The sequence below is a fragment of the Leiobunum rupestre genome, chromosome 9 (assembly GCF_980474605.1).
Source record: "Leiobunum rupestre chromosome 9, qqLeiRupe1.1.hap1, whole genome shotgun sequence".
NCBI classification, from domain to species: domain Eukaryota; kingdom Metazoa; phylum Arthropoda; class Arachnida; order Opiliones; family Sclerosomatidae; genus Leiobunum; species Leiobunum rupestre.
This window is the reverse complement of record NC_143392.1, coordinates 39,729,077-39,755,691: the sequence shown is the minus strand read 5'-3', so window position 1 is coordinate 39,755,691 and position 26,615 is coordinate 39,729,077. Positions and strand designations below refer to the sequence as shown.

Sequence of the window (26,615 nt, the reverse complement as noted above, 5' to 3'; positions counted from 1 at the left end):
ATATAAACAAATTAACAAACTATTAATATATTTTATATTATTTAGGAAATACGCCAATGGGTACAAATTATCCAAATTAATTGATGAAAAAGTCCGAGGGGCTAACCACTCTTAGAAAGTCTGTACACCGGACTACGCTTAGATTACCACTGCCAAAGACAGGGACTTTAAAGATTACGCGTAATCCCATTAGTACAGTCAAAGGTACGGCTCTGTACACCGATTACGCGGAGTGATCAGCCCCTCGAAAAAGTCGAAGACGTGGCGAATCAAATGGTACGAGAAAGAACTATGGAACCAAATAATTACATTTTTTTTTAACATTTTACGTTAAATTTTTCCCTCTCCGAGGGGACTTTATACATCCACCGTGTCTGTCTGTCTGTGGGTCTGTCTGTCAGGCCTGCGAACGCATTTGTATTTTCGGGGCAAAGGGTAATCACTGCATACGCAGTTTCTTAGAATCAGGGAAAAGGTTTTTCCAAAAGCGCCCTCTTTTTGTCATAGGGTGTAGTATAATTTTTTAATCGGCCGGGATTCGAACCCGATCCCTCTTGCACGATAGGTGAGCGTTCTACCGCAGAACCACGGATACAGTTACGCTTCACAGAAAATTAAAAACTCTTCCGAGGAGAGGTATATTTTGGCTTGCCAACTTGTTTATTATTATTTAAGTTACAACATAATTTTCACAAATTTCGTAATGGTTTATAATACATTAGCATCGGCAGCATTTGGCATAACGTAAAATATGTATTACTTACTGTGTTACGTTCTATCAGAAGTTTAAATTATCTTTTTAATTACGAGATAAGAACCAATTAAAGCAATTGGCGACTCTATCAAATTACGAGATAAGAACCAATTAAAGCAATTGGCGACTTTATCAAAAAAAATTAAAAAAGTTTACAAAAATGCTTCTAAAAGCTCTTCTAGGTGGCAGCACCTTCCGGGGCTTAAAGCGAAAGGCGATTTGTCTGCCATCTATTGGCTTTCCAAAACCACGTGTTTAATTAGTTAATAATCACGTGATTCCGAAAAACCAAACAACGCGAGAAGCTCTCAATTTGCCCCACCTTTTAGGCTAGATTTTGATGCTTACTCAACATATTTTGATTAATACGCTAACGGCATCTAGTGCGAGCGAATGCAACTAGACAGGAGCCGCCACTTACTTTAAAATTAAACTTTGAAATGCTCTTTTAATCGGAACGAATTTCCCGCCAAGCCGCGGATATGTATACATCGCAACACTGCTCATATTGTCCCGCCTTCATTACTTCGTCTAACAATGTAAAATATAAATAAAACTAATTTACTTATTTAAACCGATTTAAACACCATAATTTACAGTTTTCATAGCTTTATAACTATTATAAAGTTAGAACTGCATTATTTTGTTTCTTGCGGAACGTATTTTGAAACGTTGTAGCGCATATCGCTTACGGTTTATAATTATATCCGCCATTTTTCAAGATGGCGTCGGATTATTGAAAAATTACCACATTTCAAACCAATTAATTAGTTATTAGAAGTCGCTAAATGACATTAGGTGGTGCCTTGGGTAGTATCCTAGCTGGTTATGGTAAGGAGATGGGCCAACGGTAAAACGGTAAAACTCCCGGCAGGCAGACTTGTACAAAGCTTAGCAAACACGTGATAAAATACGCGAAAAAGTAGATTAGTCCATAATTAAAAGGGATAATATAGCTAAACCCTAAACAAATTTGAAGAAATTAAAAAACTTACTAATAACTCGTACCGATAGGTCTTCGAGCAAACAAAAAACTCGAATCTCGGATCAAATAGATCTTCGAGTAATAAACTACATAAAAAAATAAATAAAATAGCCAGAAATTCCAACGGTAGACCGGTTTCGTTCTATTTGGAACTCATCAGTACCGTGCGGGAAATCTGGCTGGCGACTGTTATATCTAAAAGAGAAACTAAGCCTATGTAGTTTATGACTCGCGTTTTTTGTTTGCTTGAAGACCTATCGGTACGAGTTATTAGTAAGTTTTTTAATTTCTTCAAATTTGTTTAGGGTTTAGCTATATTATCCCTTTAAATCTACTTTCTCGTGTATTTTATCATCCTTGGCACTGTCCATATGTGATTTCTTCTATCTTAGCAAAAAGGTGACGAAATATCCCTTTGATCTAAATTTCGTATTTGAAAATATAAATTTACTTTTAACACGCCTTTTGATTATAAATATAAGTAAAATATATCATATAAAACAATCATTTTGAGCGCATGGTTACAAAAAAAGAGATGCACATTTAAACGTGAAGAGGCTTCTGCGGGAGGGGGGGGGGTTACAGCTATTCTAGAAGGGGTTTTTTTTTGCCCCTCAAACAAGGCGACGCGCGCGTTCGGCGAAGAGCTACACTCTCCCCTATTTTCTCTTGCTTTCGTTTTTTCTAGGTTTAATAAAAGTAGCCAATGGGTTCATCCCCGATTTGGCATCGTTCACTAGACCCCTTTTTAGGACCCAAGAAAAAGCGATTCACGACGTCACCATGGATTCCCAAGAATATATCAAGGAAAAGTTAAAGGAACATGAGGAAACGTATCAGCCAGGTATCATAAAATGTTATTTCGAATTTGATTTTTTATCAAGTATTAATTTATTGCCACATAAGGGGTAATCAGAGACTTCACGGATGCCTTACTGGCGTCGAGAGAGGAAGCTTTGCAAGAGAACAAAGCCGCAGTTGAGTAATTGACATTAGACAACTTGAAAATGACCATTGGACACTGCCTTCTATAATACTAGGCCTAGAAGTAAGAAAAAAAGGGGGTGGCGCTAACGATTTTGAAATATCCGATAGAGGTCACTTTTTTGGGTAAGGAAAGTGCGGGAAATTCAAACGTACGCGAAAAATTTAAATATTAATAGCGAAAATACACTTTAATAATGTCAACATTCAATTTATATGACTTTATTTTCTCTTAACAAATAATGAAACAGATTTAGTAAAAAAAATTATTTAAAAATAAGCTTGGATCTTCTACAGGTTTTTTAATCCATTAAAAAAAATACATTTATTGTTTTGAAGCCACCAGTGACAGGAGACTGCTGATTGGCCGCAGCCGTTTAACCTTTTTTACCCTAAACCAAAAAAACCCAAGAGAGCGACATCTAGCGCGAAAATCATGTCAGTTTGAAAATGTCACTTAAAAAATCGACGTAGCTACCATTTCTAGGCTTAGTATTATAGAAGGCAGTGACCATTGGAGATCTCTTCGCTGGTACGAGTATTATTAGAAATATATAAAATATTTAAAGCAGTACCGGATTTTGAAGACAGATTTTGGTGGGGGCCTATGTAAGGAATACATAAAACGCCAAACTCGCGTGTCCTGAAGCTGAGCTTATGTCACAAGAATAATGTTTTTTCAATAAAGCAACAAGCCTGATATGTTTTTCTCTTAACCTAATCAGTGAAAAATCTATTGATTTCATCAGTGGTGGTGGCCCTCTGTTGGTGGGGCCCATAGGCGAGTGCCTAATGGGCCTAGTCCTTAACCCGGCACTGATCTTAAGAGAGTAGTATCCACTCGCGCTATGGGTGTCCAAGTTTGCGATACTAAAAATGTCCCATTTTGGCTGTCCCGATTTAGGTTATAAAAATTAAACATGCAGATTCCAATGGGTGCAAAATTTCCCCCAAAACCTGGATTTACTGAGATGAATACTGCATCGATAAATATAACATACTTCTGATATTACGTAGACTAGGGGTGCCTAACTGAGAAATTTTCGAAGTCGTTATTTTCAATGTGATCTTATCACCATTTAATTATCATATAGTATATTTGCGCGCTAATCATTTTGAAGGTTAAAATTGACAAGATCCGCCCATTTGGGCACCCCAAAGTAGACAATTTTATTAAATTTAAAATGCCTTGATTTAAAATCTATTTTATTTATATCAAAATATAAAGCTGGCGGCGATACAACGAAGGCTAGCGCTATGTGGCTAGTAAATCAGAAAAAGGTATTTTAATGTATGAATTTAAAAAAAAATCTAATACTATTTTTTTTAACGTAGGAAAATACGAAATACCAGAAGGAATAACTTAATTCTTCAACGCCGAAACCATTTACAAAAACCCCGACTATTGACCATAACCGGAACAATTCCAACCCGAACTCTATATGGACGAAGGGAAGTGCCTAACCAAACAAATCCCAAAACTACATCCCGTTCGGATTGGGGAACAATTAGCACGAAATTGCATCTTCTTAATAGTAGTCAATCTCTTGAGAAGATGTCACCTTGAACTCCAGAACGGCGACGGCAGCGCCGACTTGCGGCCCAAAGAAGCGACTCTTATTTGCGAACCTAAAGACTATACAATCATAGTGACGAAACGGGTAGTATATAGGAAAACAAAATAATTAACTTTAATAATTGAAAATTATCGCTCTTAATTAATGTCCTCATCGAGGTTAATGTTCCATTTACTAAAAGGGTATTATACCGTAACTGCCTTTTAGCAAAAGTAAATTATACCCAATTGTTTTTGACGCCGACCGCCCGAAACGTTTCGTCTCCAATTTTTCCGTTTAACTTATTATAGTGTTGATTTTTTCTCCATCCCCCCAAAGCCCTCAATTTCAAATACATGTATATTTCACGTACATCTATATTATTTATAAAGCATTGAATCAAAATAAAACAGGTTTGGTCTCGTCATTTCCCCCCATTTCCTTCCCTCCCCTCGCAACACAATGTTCCCGAAATAAATAGAGACTGGCAAATATATCCTCATCGCGCACACTACTGACCTAGTGACAGTCACTGACGGCTCACCGGTATCGAAGCCTCTAAATCGGATTGAAGATCACGTTCAATTTAAAAGCTACTATTTTAAGGAATAATAATATTCGCGCAGTTCGTTTCATTATTATATATTTATCGCGACGCAACATGGATGGAAAATAAAGTCTGGACAACATACGAGACCGTCGTTTTGAAAGGTTCTTGACCTCTATATTTTATCCTCGCCTTCTAACGTTTCGCGGTTATTCAAGCAGAAATAACTTAAATTAAAAAAAAACTTTTTAAAAGTGTCCCATTTATAAGTTTCGAAGACAGTTTACGGACATTTTTACTTTCGTTACCATGCTTTAACTGATTAGAAATCAATTTCAAGTGACGTTAGTTATAGCAAGACATCATGTTGACCATTCTAAGCACTGGTACTTTATCGAGCCTTCTAATTGGGTTAGTAACTTACTATGTCATCAGTCTGCTCATAGCCAGGAAGAGTTTACCACCCGGACCAATGCCGTTACCCGTTATAGGTAATCTGCTACGTAAGTATTTTCAAAATTTTTATAATATTAGCGTAAGTAGGGTAAAAAAATAAATATGACGTTAATTTTTAAACGATAGTCCGTTTCGCCAATTATCGGGTTAAAACCGTTAATTATATGGAGTTTAATAGTCTTTGAAACCACCAGAAAATAGTGGCCTTTTTTAAAATAAATAGTAATTATTTTTTTTTATAAACGCTGACCTTCGCAGTAACCTAGGAGTAATTTTGACAATAAAGAGTATATTGAAACGAGTTTCCTCTATAGAAACTTCCGATTACGTAATCATTCCTCTAAAACTATCATTAACCGAAAATAGTGTCATAAGTATTATTTTTTATCACTTATGGTATCGTAAAACAATACGTATGCCTTAGGGTAAGGATGGATATATTATTTTTGACGTATCCAGGATTTCGATCGAAAACTGAGACGACGAACCAAGTAATGGCCAACTTGAGAAGGGAGTACGGGGATGTTTTTACGGTCTGGTTCGGCAGTATCCCGTTCGTCGTCATCAATTCGTGGGAATTGGCGCGAGAAGCGTTGCTCGTTAAGAGAAACGATTTCGCCGGGAGAATACGGATGTATATCAGTAAGGAACCTTCTTATCCTTCGCCCAAAATTAAAGACAGTATCTCAAATTATTTTGTTTTAATAGTTGACGTACTGCTGAAAAATGGCGCGGACATAGCCATGAGTGATTTCAGCCACGAATACGAAATACTGAAAAAGGTTGGCCACTCTGCTGTCAGGTAGATTTTCGGAAAAGGGTACTAATTTACTCGTTCACTTTTTAAACCCGTTTGGCTCGTTCACTCATTATCTTTTCCCCTTCCTCGTTTCTTTCGCAGAAAACACGTGAAAAGTGAAAAACTTCCAACGATAGTGGTCGAAGTTATTGACGATATATCGAAGAAAATCGCCTCGGATAGTTCTTTAAAACCAAAGGATCACTTGTATCAAATCGTGTATATTATTACGGCCTTGTCGGCCCTCGGATTCAAGTAGGTTGTCACTCGAACCAGGATTTCTTTATGGAGAGGTCAGGGCACTGACCTATCTCTGACGCAAACCGTGCGTCACAAGCGTAGTTTTCTCTTGATACGGGGGAAAGGGAGTATATAAAGGGGAAAATCTCACTGTGTTTCGTCATGACATCTATGGAATAATAGTGGAACTGTGGAACTAATATTTTAAGCGCGAAAATTAAAATTTATTTCAATATTGAACTTTAACAATTTATTATATTGTATCGTTTTGGGTTAAATATTGACAATTTATTAGAAATAATTATGATGACTAAATAATTATATTTGTACTATACGTAACATAATTACTCATAAGTATGCCTCTGATTACATTTCCCTAGAAATTAAATTGAATAAAACCTGGTTTCCCATCAGTAAAGCTGATGACGAGTTTTTCGTCACTGAGTCGGAAGTGACGTAATTTAGTCATATCCCATGAATAAGGTTTCATTAATGAAAATGCTTTTATGGCATATAGCTGATGAGTTATTATGTGTGGGGTACCAATAACGATAGCGTAAAACCACCCAGTGGCATTTTCCCCCGTCTCAATCGGACAAATGTGTTGAACCAAGAGCCGGGAGTGCACTGACCTCTCCGTAAAAAGATCCTGCTCGACCATCAAACCACCATCCTTTAAAACGTACCATTTTTTTCCAAAGTTACGAAGAAGACAAGGAAGAATATTTAAAATTAAAAGACGTCAACGAGGAGCTAAGGATTTTGAGCGAAAATGGTTATCCAGCGGACTTCATTCCATTACTTAGGCCTTTCCTCTACAAGCAAAGGTCGACCATCTCGCGATCTCTGAACTGCTGGCTTGGGATGGTCAAACGGAAATTCTTCCAAAGACTGGAGACGTATAAGGCCGGGGTCAGGAGAGATTTCTCGGACGTAGTCATCGAACTGAGGGAGGAAGCCCGGCTAGAAAACCCCGCCATTATCCCTTATTTGACCGATAATAACCTCGGTATGGTGGTCAATGATTTCTTCAGCGGTAAGGGCTCTTAAATAATACCATAATTCTTTGATTACGTGTTATATTCATATGTGTGACAGTTAGTGTCAGTAATTATTGATAGCAATGTACGGACTGAGGTAGAAGTGACGTCGTACATGAAAAATGTTTAGACAATAAGCGAGTTTCAATACTATCTGACACATGCGCAGTTAGACGAAAAAGTAGACGAGTATGGTCATACCTCATCTGGACCCCGGTGACCTATGTCGTCAGTTTAGGCTTCCCAATGTTGTGACCAGTACCATTATAATAGCTATGGTACGATTATTGAACCTCGGTTATTGATCACGCGCCTGTACACAGCTACCCGTGTAAATGCTCACCATGACAACGAGGCCACGAACGCGTATTAGGGCTAATGAGTTAGTTCAAAGTCCACCACTGGAAATGACGCTCAGTGAAAGGTTAACACGTGGTAGATACAGAACTGACACGCTTATGTGAACTATAATTATAATCTTAATTTAACAATGAACCGACTTACAGTACTAATAAGTGAAAATTTTAATCTATAGCCGGTTTCGATACAACTTTAACGACGTTGTCGTGGTTATTCCTGTACATCTCCCACAGCCAAGAGGTACAAAGCAAAATGTACCAAGAGATACTGCAGCACATAGGGAGTCAAACTGCGGTACAAGATGACAGCAAGTCTTGCCACTACATATGGGCTGTTATATCGGAAGTACTTAGGTTAAGAACGATAGTACCACTGGGATTACCGCATAAGACCACGTGCAATACTGAGCTAGGTAATAAATCAAAAACCAACATTGGTCTATTCATCTATATCTAACAAGTATTCTGGTCTCTAAGTCTAAAGATACCTATTACTTTGGTCTATATGTCAAAATCTAAAATGTATAAGTCTAACTATCTACTACTCTGGACTATAGCTCATACCACGCTGGCCAGCTGTTCCCTACACTTATTATTCTTGTCTATGAGTCTAAAATGAACTAGTAATCTGGTCTATGAGTCTAAAATGAACTAGTAATCTTGTATATCAGTCTAAAATGAGCTAGTAATCTGGTCTATGAGTCTAAAATGAACTAGTAATCTTGTATATCAGTCTAAAATGAGCTAGTAATCTGGTCTATGAGTCTAAAATGAACTAGTAATCTTGTCTCTGAGTCTAAAATGAACTAGTAATCTTGTCTCTTGAGTCTAAAATGAACTAAAAATCTGGTCTATAAGTCTAAAATGAACTAGTAATCTTGTATATCAGTCTAAAATGAGCTAGTAATCTTGTCTCTGAGTCTAAAATGAACTAGTAATCTTGTCTCTGAGTCTAAAATGAACTAGTAATCTTGTCTCTTGAGTCTAAAATGAACTAAAAATCTGGTCTATAAGTCTAAAGTTAACTAGTAATCTGATCTAAGTCCAAAATTAACTAGTAATCTGATCTAAGTCCAAAATTAACTAGTAATCTGGTCTAAGTCTAAAATTAACTAGTAATCTGTTCTATAAGAATAAATCTATCTTTTAGCCTGATCTGTTGTTCTAAATCTATCTATTACTCGGGTTTGGGAGTCAAATTTTATTTAGTACTCAGGTCTGAAACTCTAAAACTAATTATTACTTTAAACCGACCATCCAGGTGGTCACAAGATCCCGAAAAACACGGCGATCATGTTAAATATAGAAGCCATCAATAAGTCTACGGACGCTTGGCCGAACCCGGAAGAGTTCAAACCTGAACGTTTTCTGGACGAGGATGGCAAATACAACTCAACACGTCTAACCCACTTCGTACCATTCGGTTTGGGCAGGAGATCCTGCATAGGAGAGAAACTAGCCAGAGCCACCATGTTCTTAATAGTGGTTCGACTACTTCAAAACTTCCAGTTCAAATTGGACACCGAGAACGGAGATGTGACTTTAAAACCGCAAAACAAAGCGGTTTCGTGCGAACCTTTTCCATATCGTCTTTTAGCGTTTCCCAGAACCAGACTTATTGACTAAAATAATTATTTTAACTAGTAATCTGTTCTATTAATATTATATAATTATTCCTACCTAAAATACCTCTAATGATGCTAACGAATATTATGTAACATTCTTAAAGATTTAGTTACTTTTATAAAGGGTATTATCGGAGTGGAAATAAAATATCTATAAAATTGTTTGCCTTCTGTATCAGTAATAATCAGTAAGCTCTAAGTGGAAATGGCTTTGTTTCAACAAGTCCCCTACACGATACGAAAATGATAAGCCCGTAAAATATACTAAAAGATAACGAAGTAACCCAGAAATTCTGACTCTGCATGTCCTGACTAAATTTAGAATGTGGGATGGTGCTATTTAGCCCAGATAATAATTTCCTTCCCCTCTTTTTAAAAGTGCTTTTTATATAACTAAATTATACAGGGTGTTAACTAAAATACGATTCAGAGTTAATAACTCCAAATGAGTTTTAGGTACGAATTGGAAATTGTAACCGTGTATAAAGCTTGTAGGGGCCATTCGACAATTAAAATTTCAATGACCTTGAACCATATCTTCAAGGTCATTTAAAATGTATCTCGAGAACCATTAAAGAATGATACTTGGTTCCAATTAAAAAAGTGTTCCCCATCTCAATATATGTTGAAATGGCTTGAGCCCGACGTACGTAATGTGAGTATGTGACCAATCGGAACCCGAGAAATTTTATACCTAACACAAGAAGATCGTAAAGGAATTAATGATCATGGGACGACAATAATAAATAATATTAATAATAAATATATCGAAAACTAAATCTTAAATATTTCCGATATTTCTTAAATATTTCCAATATTTCTTAAATATTTCCGATATTTCTTTAATATTTCCGATATTTCTTAAATATTTCCGATATTTCTTAAATATTTCCGATATTTCTTAAATATTTCCGATATTTCTTTAATATTTCCGATATTTCTTTAATATTGCTGATATTTCTTTAATATTTCCGATATTTCTTTAATATTTCCGATATTTCTTAAATATTTCCGATATTTCTTTAACATTTCCGATATTTCTTAAATATTTCCGATATTTCTTAAATATTTCCGATATTTCTTAAATATTTCCGATATTTCTTAAATATTTCCGATATTTCTTTAATATTTCCGATATTTCTTTAATATTTCCGATATTTCTTAAATATTTCCGATATTTCTTAAATATTTCCAAATATTTCCCGATTTCCAGGAATATCGAAAAGATTTCCGTTTATTTCTATAGATTTCCAACATTTCTTTGAATTTATCTAGATTTCTAATAATTCTAATGTATTTCTAGATTTCTAATGTATTTCTTGATTTCCAGAACTATCGAAAATATTTGTTTATTTCTCTAGATTTCTAATATTTCTGTTTATTTCCCTAGATTTCTAATCTTTCTTTGGATTTATCTAGATTTCAAATATTTCTTTGAACTTCTCTAGATTTCGACTATTTCTTTGGATTTCTCTAGATTTCTAATTTTTCATTGGATTTTCTAGATTTCTAATTTTTTGTTTATTTCTCTAAATTTCTAATATGTCTTTGGATTTCCCGATTTCCAGGAATATCGAAAATATTTCCGTTTATTAATCTAGATTTCCAACATTTCTTTGAATTTCTCGAGTTTTCTAATATTTCTTTGGATTTCTCTAGATTTCTAATATTTCTTTGGATTTCTCTAGATATCTATTATTTCTTTGGATTTCTCTAGATTTCTATTATTTCTTTGGATTTCTCTATATTTCGAATATTTCTCCTGTTTTTCTAGATTTCCAGAAATAATTATTTCGATTTCTCACTATTTGTACACCAAATTTCTTAAGTGACTACCCCCTCACGTCGGTTTTAAGCCATTTCAACATAAATTGCGATGGGGTACACTTTTCTAATTGGAACCAAGTTTCTTTCTTTAAAGGTTCTCGAGATGAATTTTGAATGACCTTGAAGACATGGTTCAAGGTCATTGAAGTTTTCATTGTCGAATGACCCCCTACACGCTTTATACACTCTTATAATTTCAAATTCGTACCTAAAATACATTTTAAGTTTTTTAGTTAACACCCTGTATAAGGCGAGCAAAATTATATAACATATAGCGTGTATATGTATATAAAGGAGGAACCTTGGTCTGGTTGTTGAATTTCTTTACCTCGAGTCGAGCGTTTCAAATTCGAGAGCCGTTGTGAGCTTCACTGTTATTTCTAATCTCCCACATCCTTCAGTTCGAAACTCAAGGACAGGCGTTGTTAGTTGTTTGAGAAATATTTCCCGAACGAATGTTTCCGTGGGCAGCAGCTGCTAGAGGTTGTAATTTAAATTCAAACTAGAAATTACTCTGTTGGCGAAGAGCTTTACTTAATTCAAAATGGTGTTGAGCATAAGTGGCTTAATATTGGACAACATCGGTACTATAAGTATCGGTTTAATTACGTTTTTAATTATACGATATTTACTTGATATATGGAGATTACCTCCTGGTCCTTTACCGTTACCAATACTTGGGAATTTGTTAAGTAAGTACGCCCATTTCTTTATTTATCGAATGCGGTAAGTATTTACATAAGTGTATAATATTTTTACAAAAGTGTGACACTTACTATTCTTCACATGCAAAAGTTTTACTGAGAGCTATTCACGAAACAGACTGCATTACGGGCTTCGTCGCAGTTTTGCGTCCGCTGGCTAACGCGTCACACGTAGCCTTTGACAGCGCCTCGCTGGGAGAGATTTTCATATCGTGATGACGTCACTCCATTACTAGCTCTCAGTAAAATATTCCCCAAAGTGACAAGCTTATGGAATGATATCATAGACTTATGGTATTTATGATCAATATTACAGCGTTCAGAGGAGGCAGTGGAGTGGACACTTTCGTTAAATTGCGGCAAAAATATGGCGACGTCTTTAGCGTTCGATTAGGAAGTCTACCATTCGTAATTATTTGCGGCTACGAGAGAACCAAAGAAGCTCTTATAGTCAAGAAGAATGATTTTGCTGGAAGGTTTCAATTTGCCATAAGTATAAGTGTGCTAATTCTTTCACTACACGCGAGACTAACGATGGCACGTTGGTTTTAGCCGAAATGATAACGGCATCCGGTGATGACATCGCCTTCGTGGACTTAAGTCCCGGGTGGGAAGTACTTAAGAAGTTGGGTCTCACCGCCATACGGAAATACGTGGGCAGTAGGAAGATGACGGAAGTACTTGTCAAAACTGTCGATCCCATCATAGATGATATGTTGAAGGAAAAGGGATCAGTTAACGTTGAGGAACATATTTATTTATTGATTTTCAGTCTGGCGGCTACCGCATCCTTTGGACAATCGTAAGTACCATTAACAGCGCTGCACAGTGACATCCTACAGCATTATATTTTTGTAAATATCTCTTTATCTTTGTAAGTATATGATAATGTTTCCAACGCCCACCTGATCAGGTCCTTAAGGTCGTAATTTTCAGATATTTGAAGATAACCAGTTTTTAAGAGTAGTTTAATCTTTTAAATTTCCCACTCACATGTCAATGTGATCTCAAACTGTATCCGTTTCATTATCTAAAGTAACTGTTTTGAACTGATCAGCGATAGTTATTCTGACCAGATTCAGTTAACTGAACAGTTATCTAACAATTAAGTTTATAAACCGAAATTAAAATTAACTGTGATTCACGTGAGATCTGTCCACATTCTGTGTCTCGATTTACAATGAATTCAGATTTTTGTTTACGTCAGAATTCAGATTAGTTTAGGGTTTAAAATATCCGGTTTGCATTTTGATCAATATCAACTAATCTGATAATATCTGAACGTAAATGCAAATAATATGATACCCATTAAATTTTAGCTCGAATCAGATAACTCAACTGTTATCTGAGACTCGGTTGTAGCTTCAGTAGTAGTTACTTAATTTTACTACCTCGAAAAATAGTTTCCCAAAGATAATGTAAATTTTTGGTTTCCCGTTTTTCACGGAAATAGACTAAAAAACTAATAAAGGTAAAGCATTTATTTAAATCTTACTTGAAAGACGATATTTATTCTACAGACCCCGTAATTTCAGGCTGATTAGTTTATTAATATGAAAGTTACAGTATTTAATTAAACAGAGTGTTTTAATTATGCGAGGAAATATTTAAATTTGTTAGCGAATCGACCTCAAACAACCGTAGTTCCGTAGAACAATATATAGTTTTTCAAATACAATTTGAACGTATACTATAGCTTAATTAGATTTTTAAATGGTTGAGTTTCGCGAAGAGCGGATTAGAAATCTGACATTAAGTTAAAATCTAATTGTGATATTAAGAACTTTAAGGAACAAGATGTTGGATAGTTCAATGATGTAGTTAGTACTACTGAAGTTTCAACCATTTATAGTTATATACTCACTAGGAATCGAGATATTTCACATTGTTTAATCACAATATATCGAGCTAAGGAAGAGGCTCTACACATTGGGAACTTTGGGATAATAATAAGTGTGTTTTTACCCAACAGATACCAAGGCACTGATAAAGAATTTGTTGAACTGAAACGCATTAATCTCATAACGAAAGAATTAATCGGAAACGGCTTCCTAGGTGACTTCATACCAATTGTAAGGCCTTTATTCTTCAGAACCGAACGTAAGATTAAAGATGCACTTGATATGCAAGTTAAATTAATCATGGGCAAGTTCATGGAAAGATCCAAAACATACAAAGCTGGTAAAGTTAGCGAAGAACTTGGTTAAGATGAGCAAAGTAACAGTTATTGTCAATTTTCTACAGGTGAGATTCGAGATTTCACCGACGCCTTGATCGCGGCCAGACACGAGGCGGAGGAAGAAGATTCCAAATCTTTGATACACATGACCAACAATAACTTAAGATCGGTTGTGGGGGATCTTTTCGGCGGTAACTATAGATATGGGTGATTTTTAACCAGCTGTACTTGAGCATATCGTCCATCTCCATAGCTGGCGTCGACACCACGTCCACCACCATCACTTGGGTTATTCTATATCTCATCAAATACCCAGAAACGCAAGAGAAAATATATCAGGAAATGCAGGATCAAATAGGTGATTTGAATTATACATTCGAGGATTCATTGAATAGACTCTTCAACAAAACATATACGGTGGCGGCGCTAGGGCGTTTTAGGCGGCGCTTGAGCCACCTGAAAAAATTACTGAAGCGCCACTTAAAATTTCCGAAAAGCGCCCCCTAAAATTAAGAAATTTTCAAACTTAATGGTCATCAAAATTTTATTTTTCCTAGTCGGTCTTAAAGCTTTTTGGAGGCCCCCCCCCCTCCCCCGTATCACTCAATGGGACGCCCCTGACCAGTGCTTATGGCTTAAGCGCCACCAGTTTTGAAATCGTGGTGACGCCACTGAACAGCCTGAAAATGCAAGCTAATAGTTATATGGTCATTGCCGCTAGGGCTTAAAATGGTACCAAAAATAAGGACTACTTTTCAAAAGGAAAATAACGGTTTGAATTGACGCAAAAACTTATGTTAGGCCTAATGGAGATTATTGTGTTTACTGGGAGGAAAATATGGCGAACTTGGTTTTATTCAGTGATCCGACTTTGGTTACGAGAGGCTAAGAGATAGAGGCTTTTATTGAACCGTACACATTACTAATTCTAATAACACGCGCAGGTGACAGGATAGCCGTTCAAGAAGATAGAGTGAAAATGCCCTACACTTGGGCAGTCATGAGCGAAATTCTTCGACTGAGAATGGCTGCTCCCTTCGGGCTACCGCACAAGACTTTGGTTGACACCGAAGTTGGTACGTGGTCCTCTTCGGTTAGGTTCAAAGAAGGGTTAAATTTAACGGTATATCTCGTTTACAGGAGGCCACAAAATACCCAAAGGAGTAGGCGTTATGTTTCACTATGATGCCATGAACAAAAACCCGGCTGCTTGGGACGCTCCAGAGGACTTTAAACCAGAAAGATTCTTAACCAAAGACGGCCAATTCACTAAGGAATACTTCCCCGACTACGTTCCTTTCGGAATGGGCAGAAGAATATGTGTCGGCGAAAAACTTGCCAAGGCCAACATTTTCTTGATTACCATCCGTCTATTGCAAAGGTGCAAATTTGTGGCCGATGGACAAGTGGACATATCACCAAAGGACACGGTGATAACCTACGAACCGAAACCGTTCAGAGCCTTCGTTCAGAAGCGTGTAGCATAAGCTTCACCAAATATAGATGGACATATTCTAAGGAAGCGTAAGCTCCCTCTTCAATGATTGCTATATCGATTGTCAGTATTGCAACGCCATCTGTGAGATTGTTAAAATTACATCCAACTTGGTTTTAAGGTGATTACACTATATTTAGTTAATTAAACTACAAGATTGTATTTTGATTTTTAATATTTGTAATTTTTTTAAATAAAACTAAATTGGTAAAATTTTTATTTATTTTAATCGATAGATGGCGGCACAACATCAGCGCGCGATAAAAACACGAAGAACGTCGAATTTGTAAATCATATTTCCCATATATTTAGCTATATTTATGCAAAACAAATTAACAGTTTCAATACATATCGATACAGAGCTCAAAACAGCGCCTTAAGCCATTTATTTTAGCCAAAGCTAATCGCTTATGAACGAGGTCTAATGGCTAATGGTTCAAGTCCGTGAAATTTTGACATCAAACAAACGCTCAAGTAACGCTAATCACTCAGCATTAATTCCCAAGAAAGCGTAACGAAATGGGGTGGGATTACATTAGCGGAAAACAAATACAGTAAACCCCTCTCTTCAACCGGGGCCCATAAAACAAACGACAAATCCCGTTAATAAATATTGATTTTGAGAGAGAGAGAGAGAGAGAGAGAGAGAGAGAGAGAGAGAGAGAGAGAGAGAGAGAGAGAGAGAGAGAGAGGGGCCACCTTAAAATTTATGCAAAATAGACGCGTCGGCGGAAGTGATTAGACGCCAGGGCCTAGAGTAAATAGCTTTTGGGAATTTGGGTGGTTGCTTTGTACGGGAAAGGGAGTCCTTCTGTTCCAGAAAGTCGCGTTGGGGGAAGCGGCCGCTAAAGGGGTTAACTACTGTAATCACCAGAACGAGCACTCATTAGTTACAATGGCGGCCCGTTCCTTAACCAATTCATATTGACCCAAGCAGCTGGACCTCGAGGTTGTTAATTCAATCGCAGTTCGTTAAACAGAAACTCCTTCGTTAAAATAGAGACGTGGTTTCGAAAAAAACTTATTTCCCGCGTAAAGACAGAAGTATTTTATGTCTCTCTTTATGAGAAGTATCCAGGTGTGCCCAAAATCAATGAGGGGGGAGCTCACACCAATGATTATTAGGACACCCTCCTATGATTAAATCATGATTAGATTAGATTAGATTAAAATTAAATCTGTAGCTTTGGCTGTACAGAGATTAAGAATGATTAAATCCTGATTAATTAATTTTTATTGAAAATTATTTTCGAGCTATGCAGTTCAAAATGCCAAGTTGCCGACTTGGTGGTTTGAAGTTAGAAAAGTTGAAATGGCCTTCGAAAATCGCATTAAACCCTTTGAATAGGTTTAAATATCCCTTTATCCCCTTTTATCACAAATAGCCATTAAAAATCCCACGATATGGGATTTATTCATTGATTTGACAACACTGCCCAAAAATTATAATTTCGAGGTCAATATCATTATTGTTATTTTTTTTACTAAAATTTTAGGTGGGGCGGCAGAGTGGTTAGCAACAGAAGTCAGGTTTGATCCCATTTTAGTGGTTTTTCGCAATTTTCGCCTTAAAATCTACATTTATTTTTAAATTAAGAGCGACTTGGTTAAATATTATATTTTTAGTTAGTACTGATCTAACTCGTTCGCGTTTAGCTACCTTATTTCCAAAACCCGTTAACTCGAAAAATTCATTTTTGATAAGATACAATTCCTCTTGAGTTTATTAAGTTAATCTACAAGATGATTGGAAATGCATTCAAATTTAAATTTAATATTTAAAATATAGTTCGGGGGGATTGTGTGTAATTAAATGTCCGTTAAATCTTGTTTATCATATACATTTTGAAAGTCGAGATCACTATTTGGAGGTCTAATTGTTAATGTTATTGGTTTGAACCTTTCCGTTGATTTTTCAAAAGACGATTCAGAAGAAAAATTAGTGATTGTCAAGAACGTAGATCCTTATGAAGTGCTTGCTCGTAGCGTCGTAGGCATACGTCATAACTAAGCCCCGCCTTAAAGGCCGACTACCTAAATATTCGGTTTACTCTGTCTTTCACTGGAAGTAGGCTGACTGCATGGCACACATGTATTGCAGTAAGTCTACTTCCAGTGAAAAACCGACTAAACCGAAGATTTATGTAGTCGGCCTTTATATGGCCGCCATGACCTTAATCTCACGTCACAGATCACGAGACAAATCGCCACTCGGTCCTGCGAAATAATTACGTGACCACATTGGGCGTATTAATGTCATGAACGACCTATGCGCGTTACCATGCCAACGAACACAGGCCACTCCCACGAGTGAGCTACGAATATTGGGTAATCCAATGGTAAGGTATAATAAGTACTTCTGGTTTAGCTTAAAACTTGAGCAGTCTAAGCACTGTAATAATAACAATAATAATCATCATCAGCTAAGCTAATACCCAAGCCACCACCTTAGGCTCAAGTCATCAAGCGACTTTTAAAGCCATTAATTCAGGTGGCCGGGTTACAACGCGTAGGAGGGTGGTGGCAAGCCCTTCATGCCACGCGAGCCAACAGCTCCCTACACTCACTATTACCGTTAACCTCTACAAGTTTTTATGGAAAGAGGAAACCAATGAGGAGAGAACTTGCAAACCCTATACGCAGAATGAGTGGTTCCGAGTTTTCACCCAGTGCCACAAGCTGGAATCATAATCGTACGGATACTTATCTCGTAGGGTATATTATAGACTTCTGATAAAGCACAGGTAATTTATAATAAGATCTACTGAAGCGAAGGGGTTAAGCAGATCTCAGCAGAGTCACGTTCCGGGATTAGAAATAATCCTAATCTCCCAGGACTACAGGCGACTCTTTCGGTCTAAAATTGGAGTTAGACCGGGTCTAACCAATCGCATTGGAACATGGTGTTTGTCTCTCTCCGTTGATCGAATTAGTATTGTTGTCCCCTCATTAAGGTTGTGACAGTGTAAATTTGGTTTAAATCGGACTCCCAATCGCGAGCGGGCAGAAATTGCCTCCCTTCTTGCTCGCAACGTTAGAGTAAACAGCGGGAGAAACGCTTCCCCTCCCGTCCCACCTGTTGTAGGAATTAAAGCCCTAACACACACGATATATTTTTCCAGGTGGGCTAACATCGAATCTAAAGTTTGAACAACGGAGATTTCTATACTGAACATCGCTACTTAGAAATCGATCAAAACGGGGGGTATGGAATGGGGAATTTTAAAAATTACTAATAGGCGAAACTATAAAGTAAATTTGGTCTTAACCAACTTGTTAAAATGGGAAAACAAAATCACGTGACTACCTTTTCACAGCCAACTTCGATTCGGTAACTCGTGTTCATAGTTGGCCGTGCGACGTTAAAGAAAAAAATTGTTCCTTCCAGATACTGCAGGCGGTATGTTCCCATTTAACCCAATTTTACCTTCTCCCAAAGTTATCAGTTCTCCCAAAAACCTGGTGTCCCATTTGTCCCAATTCCATTTCTCCGAACCGGAGTTCATTTAACCCAAAAATATGTATTCCCATTTTTCCCAACGATCAAGTTTCCCAAAAAAATTGATTCCCATTTCTCCCAACGATCAATATTCCCAAAAATATGGATTCCCCTTTCTCCCAATCATTATTTTCCAAATATATGGTAATTGCGCGGTTAGGTTAGGTTAGGTTAGGTTAGATTAGGTTAGTAGGCATATCCTAATTGTAGTAATATAAAGAATTACTTGGACTTATTTCATGTAATATATACCAAGTGTAATTTCCAAAAATATGGATTCCCCTTTCTCCCAATCATTATTTTCCAAATATATGGTAATTGCGCGGTTAGGTTAGGTTAGGTTAGGTTAGGTTAGGTTAGGTTAGGTTAGATTAGGTTAGTAGGCATATCCTAATTGTAGTAATATAAAGAATTACTTGGACTTATTTCATGTAATATATACCAAGTGTAATTTTGGGACAAATGGGATTTGGTATAACTATTTTGGGACAAATGGGATTGGGACAAATAGGATTGGGAGAAATGGGATTGGGAGAAACTGGAATTGGGAGAACTATTTTGGGCGAAATGGGGGTAAACCACTGCAGGCAGCTAATTAACTTCCACTTTTCTATTAAAAAATGTTTTAAATAATAATAATAATAAATAGATAATTTAGACGAATCGATCAAAATTTAAACCACCATTAGCAAAATAAAACTAATAAAAGTTCGTATTTCTTAGGATAGATGGCGCTGCATTTCTCCACAAATTAACGTGACTACCATCTTTTCAGCCCCCCTGGACTTTATAGTTTCGCCTATTTCTACTTCGGTTAAGTTCGGTAACTATGCGGATTAAAATAAAAATGCTTTTACCAAAGAAGTTTAAAGGCAGATTTAAGGGAGGGACCTATAGATTTAGAGACATCTTTTTGGGGAATAATTTTAAAAATAAAGTATATTTTAGTTTATTTCGTAAATTTTTGAAAATAATTGTACTAAATTTTCGTCACCTTTTCGTAAATTAATGTACATATTTATCAGAATTATGGAAATGTATATATTTTAAAACCCTTTGCTTAAATTTGAGCTTTGAAATGGTAATAGTAAATTGATAAAATATTAAATATTAAATTGTAAAGGAGTATTTTCAAGGTTCATATTTTGGATAAACTTTTCAAACTCAGTTTGTAGCTACTACAACTTTTTGTAGTCGTCGAAAACTAGATAGGTAGCGTATAAACAGACGCTGGATTTCTGTTACGGAAAGCTTATATTTTGCCCTATTGTTGGTTACATTCGGAAAGTCGTCGTCGGCTACGCGGCCGTAACCATAGAAATAGAAATGAGACTAGAAGCACGACTAGATTGTGGTGAGATGTACGAGTTAGAAGGTTACCATGAGAGTGAAATCGGCAGTATTCTTTGTGGGAGCACGCCATCTATTGGGAAAATTTTAAAGTTTATTTTTTTTTAATAGATGGCGCACTCCTGCGTGGAATAGTAGCGATTCCACTCTCATGGCAGCCTTCTAGCTTGGCCGTTTTCCTTGAGATTACCGGATAGAGCAGTGGTTCTAGTCTCATTTCTATGGTCGTAACCATTGAGTTGGGAATCAATAGAGGTACAATTGAATCTGGGAGTCGCGGGACAAAAAATTTGATTAAAATCTGAAACGTTATCACTGGACAATGCTGCCATCTATCTCTAGCGGTGGGAATCTTTAAAGCCTGAAAACAAAATCCACGTTTATCATTCTACTTTCAGGCGACGAAAATACCTCTACATGTTATGGTCAAAAAAGCACGCAAAGAAGGCTGTGTGCCCAAGACCTGTAGTGTCGCGCGCTAAAACGTCATTTCAAAATCCGTCAATTGACGCAAAATTTTAAACGGAGAATTAGGCTTAGGAAACTAAACGCATCTCGAAGTTAAAGTGATTAATTAGACAAAGTAAATTAATGTAAAAAGATTATTTTTAATAAGTTTTTGCAATTGTTTAATTAACACCATAATGGGTCGAAAAGTTTTAGTTAAAGGTTGTGTTAATACCGGTAGAAAAAAAAAACTTTCAATGCATAAGTAAGTGTATAATAAGAAATAGAAATAAGGAATAGAAGGGATTTATCGGAAGCAATGATTTAATATTTAGATTCCCAGTGAAAATACCGAGGGGCTAACCACTCTTAGAAAATCTGTACACCGGATTACGCTTATATTACCACTGCCAAAGGCAGGGATTTCAAAGATTACGCGTAATACCATTAGTACAGTCAAAGGTACGGCTCTGTACACCGATTACGCGGAGTGATCAGCCCCTCGGAAAATACCGACTTTAGTCAAGAAATGGCTGGAGGCTATAAGGCAACTTGATGCGACACCTGGTGCACAACAGGAAGACAAGATTTGCGGGGTTCATTTTGATCAGTTTGCTTATCGTAAAAACGCGAAAATAAGAGGTAAAATACAGTGCCAACTTACAAATTTTATTTATTTAATCTTAAGACATTCCCGGCTTGGGTACAAACATACCAAAAAGATACAACATAAAAAATGTTGATACATTGGACATGAAAATTACAAAAAAAAATGCAAAGTAGATTTTTCAATAAAACATCTTCTAGGAAATTGCCAAGAAGTAATATTTTTGAGAGCCAGGACCTGCAAGTCACTTTTTAAATAATGCTTGTTGAAATAAAGGAATTTTTTCGCCTGTACGGCGTGCAACAAGTGTTTCATTTTAGCCAGGTAACTTTTTTTGACATATTAAGGCTTAGCAAAAACACGGAGTTCTGTTTACAGGTGAAAGGTTTTCATTATTTCAACAAGCACTATACAAACAGTAACTTTCAGGTCCTGTTTTTTGGAAATATTAATTCTTGGCGATTTCCTTGACGATGTTCTATTTAAGAGCCTATTAAAATATAAACCAAATTACAAAACTTGGGAATTAACAAGTACCCGTCCCAGTAGACTGAATATTAAGAAATTTTAAGCGGGCTCTTTGGAGTTGAACTTTATGAGATTCTAAGCGCGGGCCAATAGTCAAATAGAGGAAGAATTTTAAGAATTTCTAAAAAGTAAAGGAACTAAAAGTTGATATTGAAATTTTATTAAGGTAATTTTAGTAGAGTTCGGTGTTAAATTCTTTAATTATTATTTAGTATACCTTAAACAGACTGGTCCTTTTTGAAATTTTAATTTAAAAATATTGACTTTATAATTTTGGGAGATCGGAAATACAGGTTATGGCGCCAATTACCAGAGGCAATGGAATAATTAACAACTTGAGATAAGAAATTGTATATATAAATGTTACGTTCAATATGAATGTTTGCCATGTGTTGAAACTTGCTAGTTGATGACCGAAATGGCAAAGCATTTTTCACTATAAAATTTAAAATAAATTTAGATGGAAAATTTCTAAATTAAGCTTATATTTAAGGATATACTTTGGTCATTGGTAATGTTTGTTGGTGGTGCAGGATGAAGGGATAAATATCGTCAACATGATTATTGCTTAACATAGAAAGGCCTAATAATCCTACGGAATCATGAAGGGTTAATTTATGCATCTGAAAGTGTTGTTAAAATTCTACAAATAAAGGAAAAATGCATAAGAATCATTAAACTGGAAAATCAAGGGGCCTCAAATAAACGTCTTACCTTAAAAATTGAGTTGCTGGTTCGAAGGTGGTTGATTTGTTTGACCAAGAGGTTGGTTTAAACTATATCATTTAATTTTCCCCGTCCCTAAAGTAATTAACTTTTACGCCGACTTAAGGCTCGGTAAAATAGCGAAGAATATTAATGAGAAGGTGAAAAGGGAATGCATTAGGAAAATACTAAATTAATATTGTTCAAAGCCCAAAAGTTATTTTCATTCTAACAGTTTGGAGTTATGTTAGAAATTATAATAATACAATATTTACTTTTTATTATAATCAGAATATTAAACGTTATTTTGAGTTTCTTCCCATTAATTTAAATATCTAAATACAAATTACCACTAAGATACACGTGAAAGTATATAAGCAGACGATATTTGCAAAAATATAGTTTCTTGGAAAAGATAGAAGGCACCACCGCCGAATGATAAAGTGTACAGTCAGTTAAGAATTTGTCCCGCGAAACCCCGATTCCTGAAGCCGTAATTGTATCTCTAGTTATATATTCCCAACTCAATGGTCGTAACCCAATTGAAGACTTTACAGCAGTTTTGTGTAATAGGTATTTAACTTTTAATGCGTTTTAAAAACATATATATCATGGGTTTATTATGTATTAAATTAAAATTGTGTATAATTAAACGGTTAAGGAGTTGCAAATGTTATATGCACGTGAATTTTCGTTATAAATTATATAACAGAACAGAGCTACATTTAAATTTAGGTATGTGTTGAAGCATAAGCCTATCAAGGCCCCTTGATAGTCTTATGGGTGAAGTTATATGAAGTTATAAAGCTAATTTTAAACGTCTAGAATGTTTAAGTAATTTATATATGGATTCTGTTTCATATTTGTGTTTTAATTTCATTTTGAAATACATGTTACAAATTAATTAGTGTTATTAAATAAAAGTTTTTTTAAATGGGAAGGTTTTGGTAATTTTCTAGCAATCTGTATCTTCGACTTATTATCTTAAACGATTTAAATTCCTTTATGTGATAGGTTATGGGTGATCATCAATCGATTTTCAATGAATTGTTTGCATTTGTTGGTACTTTTGGATTTTTTATATTGCTTAAAAAATTAAATTGCAAAACCCTTTTTGCCTTCATAAATGTATTTTAAAAATTAACCCTTATACCAAAAATGTTGGAGCTGAAAACTCCATATACTGAAGGATATTAGATTTTTTTTGTTTTAAATAGATTAGTTTTAGTTATTAGTCACAACGAAAATAACAACCAAAATATTGAAGTTAAATGCTGTTATTTGACACACAATCCTTTACAATTTAATAATTTATAAATTTACTTTTCCGGTTTCAAGTCTCAAATTTAAGCAAAGGGTTTTAAAATATATTCATTTCCATATGATAAATATGAACATCAATTTACGTTTCATAAATGGATACTTCTTAGGGATGCACCGATATATCGGCCTATTTTTCTAATATCGGTATCGGCTTCACCTAAGCCGATATTGGCCGATACCGGTATTAGAACAATATATTAAGATTAACTAACTAATGATAATATTTTATTTGATTGGCCGCGCCACGTACGCCAGACTTCGGAAGCTAGATCATACCTTTTTTTAGACAGGGGGGTTTCGAGTGTAAACAAATAAAATAACGATATTCGATTTGTGATAGAAAATATGTATCAAGTAAAATGAAAAGAAACATATTCGGATACGCTCTTGCATACGGTTTTTCATGAAAAATTAGAAAAAAATGGTATGGCAGTGCACTGAACCGTCTTTTACAATGATTTTATCATATACACTACTGTTATGATAGATAACTTTGTTAATATCGGCCACGAATAGCCGATATATCGGCTGTACCCATTGAGTTGGGAATAAATAGAGGTACAACTAAATCTGGCTGGCGCGGGACCAATTTCGTTCAATAAGGAGACTTATTCAACTTTATCGTTCTACCGTGGCGGCATCTGTCTCTAGTGGTGGCAACTATATTGCAATTGAATTTTTTCGCGAATCTGATGCGAAATTGAAATGTATGATTTCTCGTAACAAACAAACCTTTGAAGTTGTTTCAAAATAATTTTATTCTGTCAAGTTGTCAACACGATCCTTTGTAACTCAAGTTACGGTGAGTTAGCTAATAATTATTTATTTTTAGCCATGTAACTTTACAAAATATAGATGGCACTACCGCCTAATTATAAAGATGAATTTCGTAAAGTCTTATCAGAACAAATCCCGCGAAACCATGGCAACCGAAATCGTAATTGTAATTCTAGCAGTATTATTCCCAATTCAATGGCTGTACCCATATATGTGCATCCCAACTTCTTCCTTAAAAATTATTTTGTATACTTCTGGTTTACCTCAAAACGTGAACCCGTGTTATGGGAAACACAAGGACGAGCAACTTCGCAACCTTCGAAATAGGGAGTCTAGGTTACGTACAGCAGTCAAAACAAAACTATAATCCATTTAAAGCACCAACGTAATCGTAATTTTTCAAACTTCGCACGAGACAAGGACTAAAAAACGCACTTGTTAGGATTCTATAGTTTGAAATGGTTTCCTTCTCCAAAACTAATCCGATTATTTCACGGAAATAAGTCATCGTAATAGGCTCCTCAATGATTCGAAACCATCAACAGGTACGAGTCCGGTACTCGCGCCACCCTCTGCCCCAACCCCCTGCCGAGTTTTCGAGCTTAGTAAATCCGGCAGTCCTGATCGTACTAGGCGTTCCTTGGTGGACTTTATAAATATCAAAATCCATATTGTTCGCGCGCTGAACGGTCGAGGGAGAGTAAAGGGGAAGGGGGGTGGGGATCGGGCTGCCCAACCAGACGGAAGCCAGCCTTTATTGGATTATTAGAATGCGGGAAAGAGTACTTTAACTCAGCCAAATCTCGTTCCCCGCGAGCAACAGCTGCGAATTTCGCTTTACTCCAGTCTCGACATGCGCAAAACGAATGACTAATCTCGATCCAATACGAGAGACGTACGGACTTTACCCTTTAGCCCAACCGCGGATTTACTGTCAGGTGCGCGGAATCTCCAATAAAAACACTAGGTTCGCATTTGGTCATCCGTGGGCGAGAGGACCCGTAGCTAGCCTGGTTTTCATTTATGAACCAAACAATGAATTTGGTTCGTCCAACCTCTGAAAGATAATCTAATAAAACTAACTTCCTACAGTTGCCAAAGCGTCATTTCCCGACCGAATTAAAAAGAGCTAAATATTTCTCTCATTTATTTCTCGGAACAATGGTTTTCCAATCAGAAAAGGGAGAAATATTTTCCGTTTGTTACTTGACAGTACGAGGGAAGGCGGGGATTGTTCGAAAGGCAACGTCGTCTTCAATCTACAATAACCACCGCGGAAAGCAATTTCGTCGATATTATTTAAAGCAAAGATTGCGAAGTCCCCGGAGATTCTGGTACATCGACAAACGCCTTTTACAAAATTAAAGCAAAATCAAGAAAACCAAATCGGTGGCGAGCAAACTTTTCGATATATTAATTTCTCGATATTTGCTTTTCGAAGCGAAAACGTCCGATTGTTTTCTTCCAAAAATCTCCGATATTAGAAAATGGGGTACGTTTCCAAAATAAAAGGCTAACGGTAATCGCGTTAAATGCTGGAGGGGTCGTATAAGGTGCCAGGGTTACGAGGGCCGCGACTCTCAGGGCGTAATTAAATTAAAAACTCGATACGAGCCGAGGTCCGCCGCAAAATTTCGGTTTGTGTTTGCCGCGGCTCCCAAAAATCTTTAAGCTCGTTTGTTAATTAAATTCATTTTCAAATTAAGCCCCGTAGCGCCCCCTACCCTCTCTTTTCTTCGACTCGTAACTTTTGTTTAACAAATAACTCGTCCAGATGGCTCTGCTGGCCTTTATCGGCCGATCTACCGAGAAGTTACCACGCGTTAACT

General features: G+C 36.3%; 2 protein-coding genes across 3 annotated transcripts; both read left to right on the top strand.

Moving 5' to 3' along the window:
• Positions 1–1,807: 1,807 nt before the first annotated feature.
• On the top strand, positions 1,808–5,023 carry LOC149927436 (uncharacterized). 2 transcript variants are annotated; one of them, XM_090159558.1, is made up of 4 exons: positions 1,808–2,012; positions 2,428–2,583; positions 2,646–2,716; positions 3,952–5,023. In XM_090159558.1, exons 1-4 carry the CDS (start codon positions 1,964–1,966, stop codon positions 3,988–3,990), a joined length of 315 nt encoding a protein of 104 aa, XP_090015684.1. In that variant the 5' UTR covers positions 1,808–1,963; the 3' UTR covers positions 3,991–5,023. The 2 variants fall into 2 exon arrangements, with proteins under 2 accessions (XP_090015684.1, XP_090015685.1); XM_090159559.1 differs by lacking the exon at positions 2,646–2,716 and having other exon boundaries at positions 4,059–5,023.
• A 116-nt stretch (positions 5,024–5,139) lies between these two features.
• LOC149927435 (uncharacterized) lies at positions 5,140–15,764 on the top strand. Its single transcript, XM_090157854.1, has 15 exons — positions 5,140–5,329; positions 5,742–5,924; positions 5,991–6,084; positions 6,184–6,336; positions 7,023–7,357; positions 7,897–8,133; positions 8,982–9,343; positions 11,717–11,864; positions 12,193–12,369; positions 12,429–12,678; positions 13,849–14,057; positions 14,121–14,246; positions 14,309–14,413; positions 15,000–15,131; positions 15,196–15,764. The coding sequence occupies exons 1-15, from the start codon at positions 5,191–5,193 to the stop codon at positions 15,540–15,542; spliced, it is 2,997 nt and encodes a 998-aa protein (XP_090013980.1). The 5' UTR covers positions 5,140–5,190; the 3' UTR covers positions 15,543–15,764.
• The last annotated feature ends 10,851 nt before the right edge of the window (positions 15,765–26,615 follow it).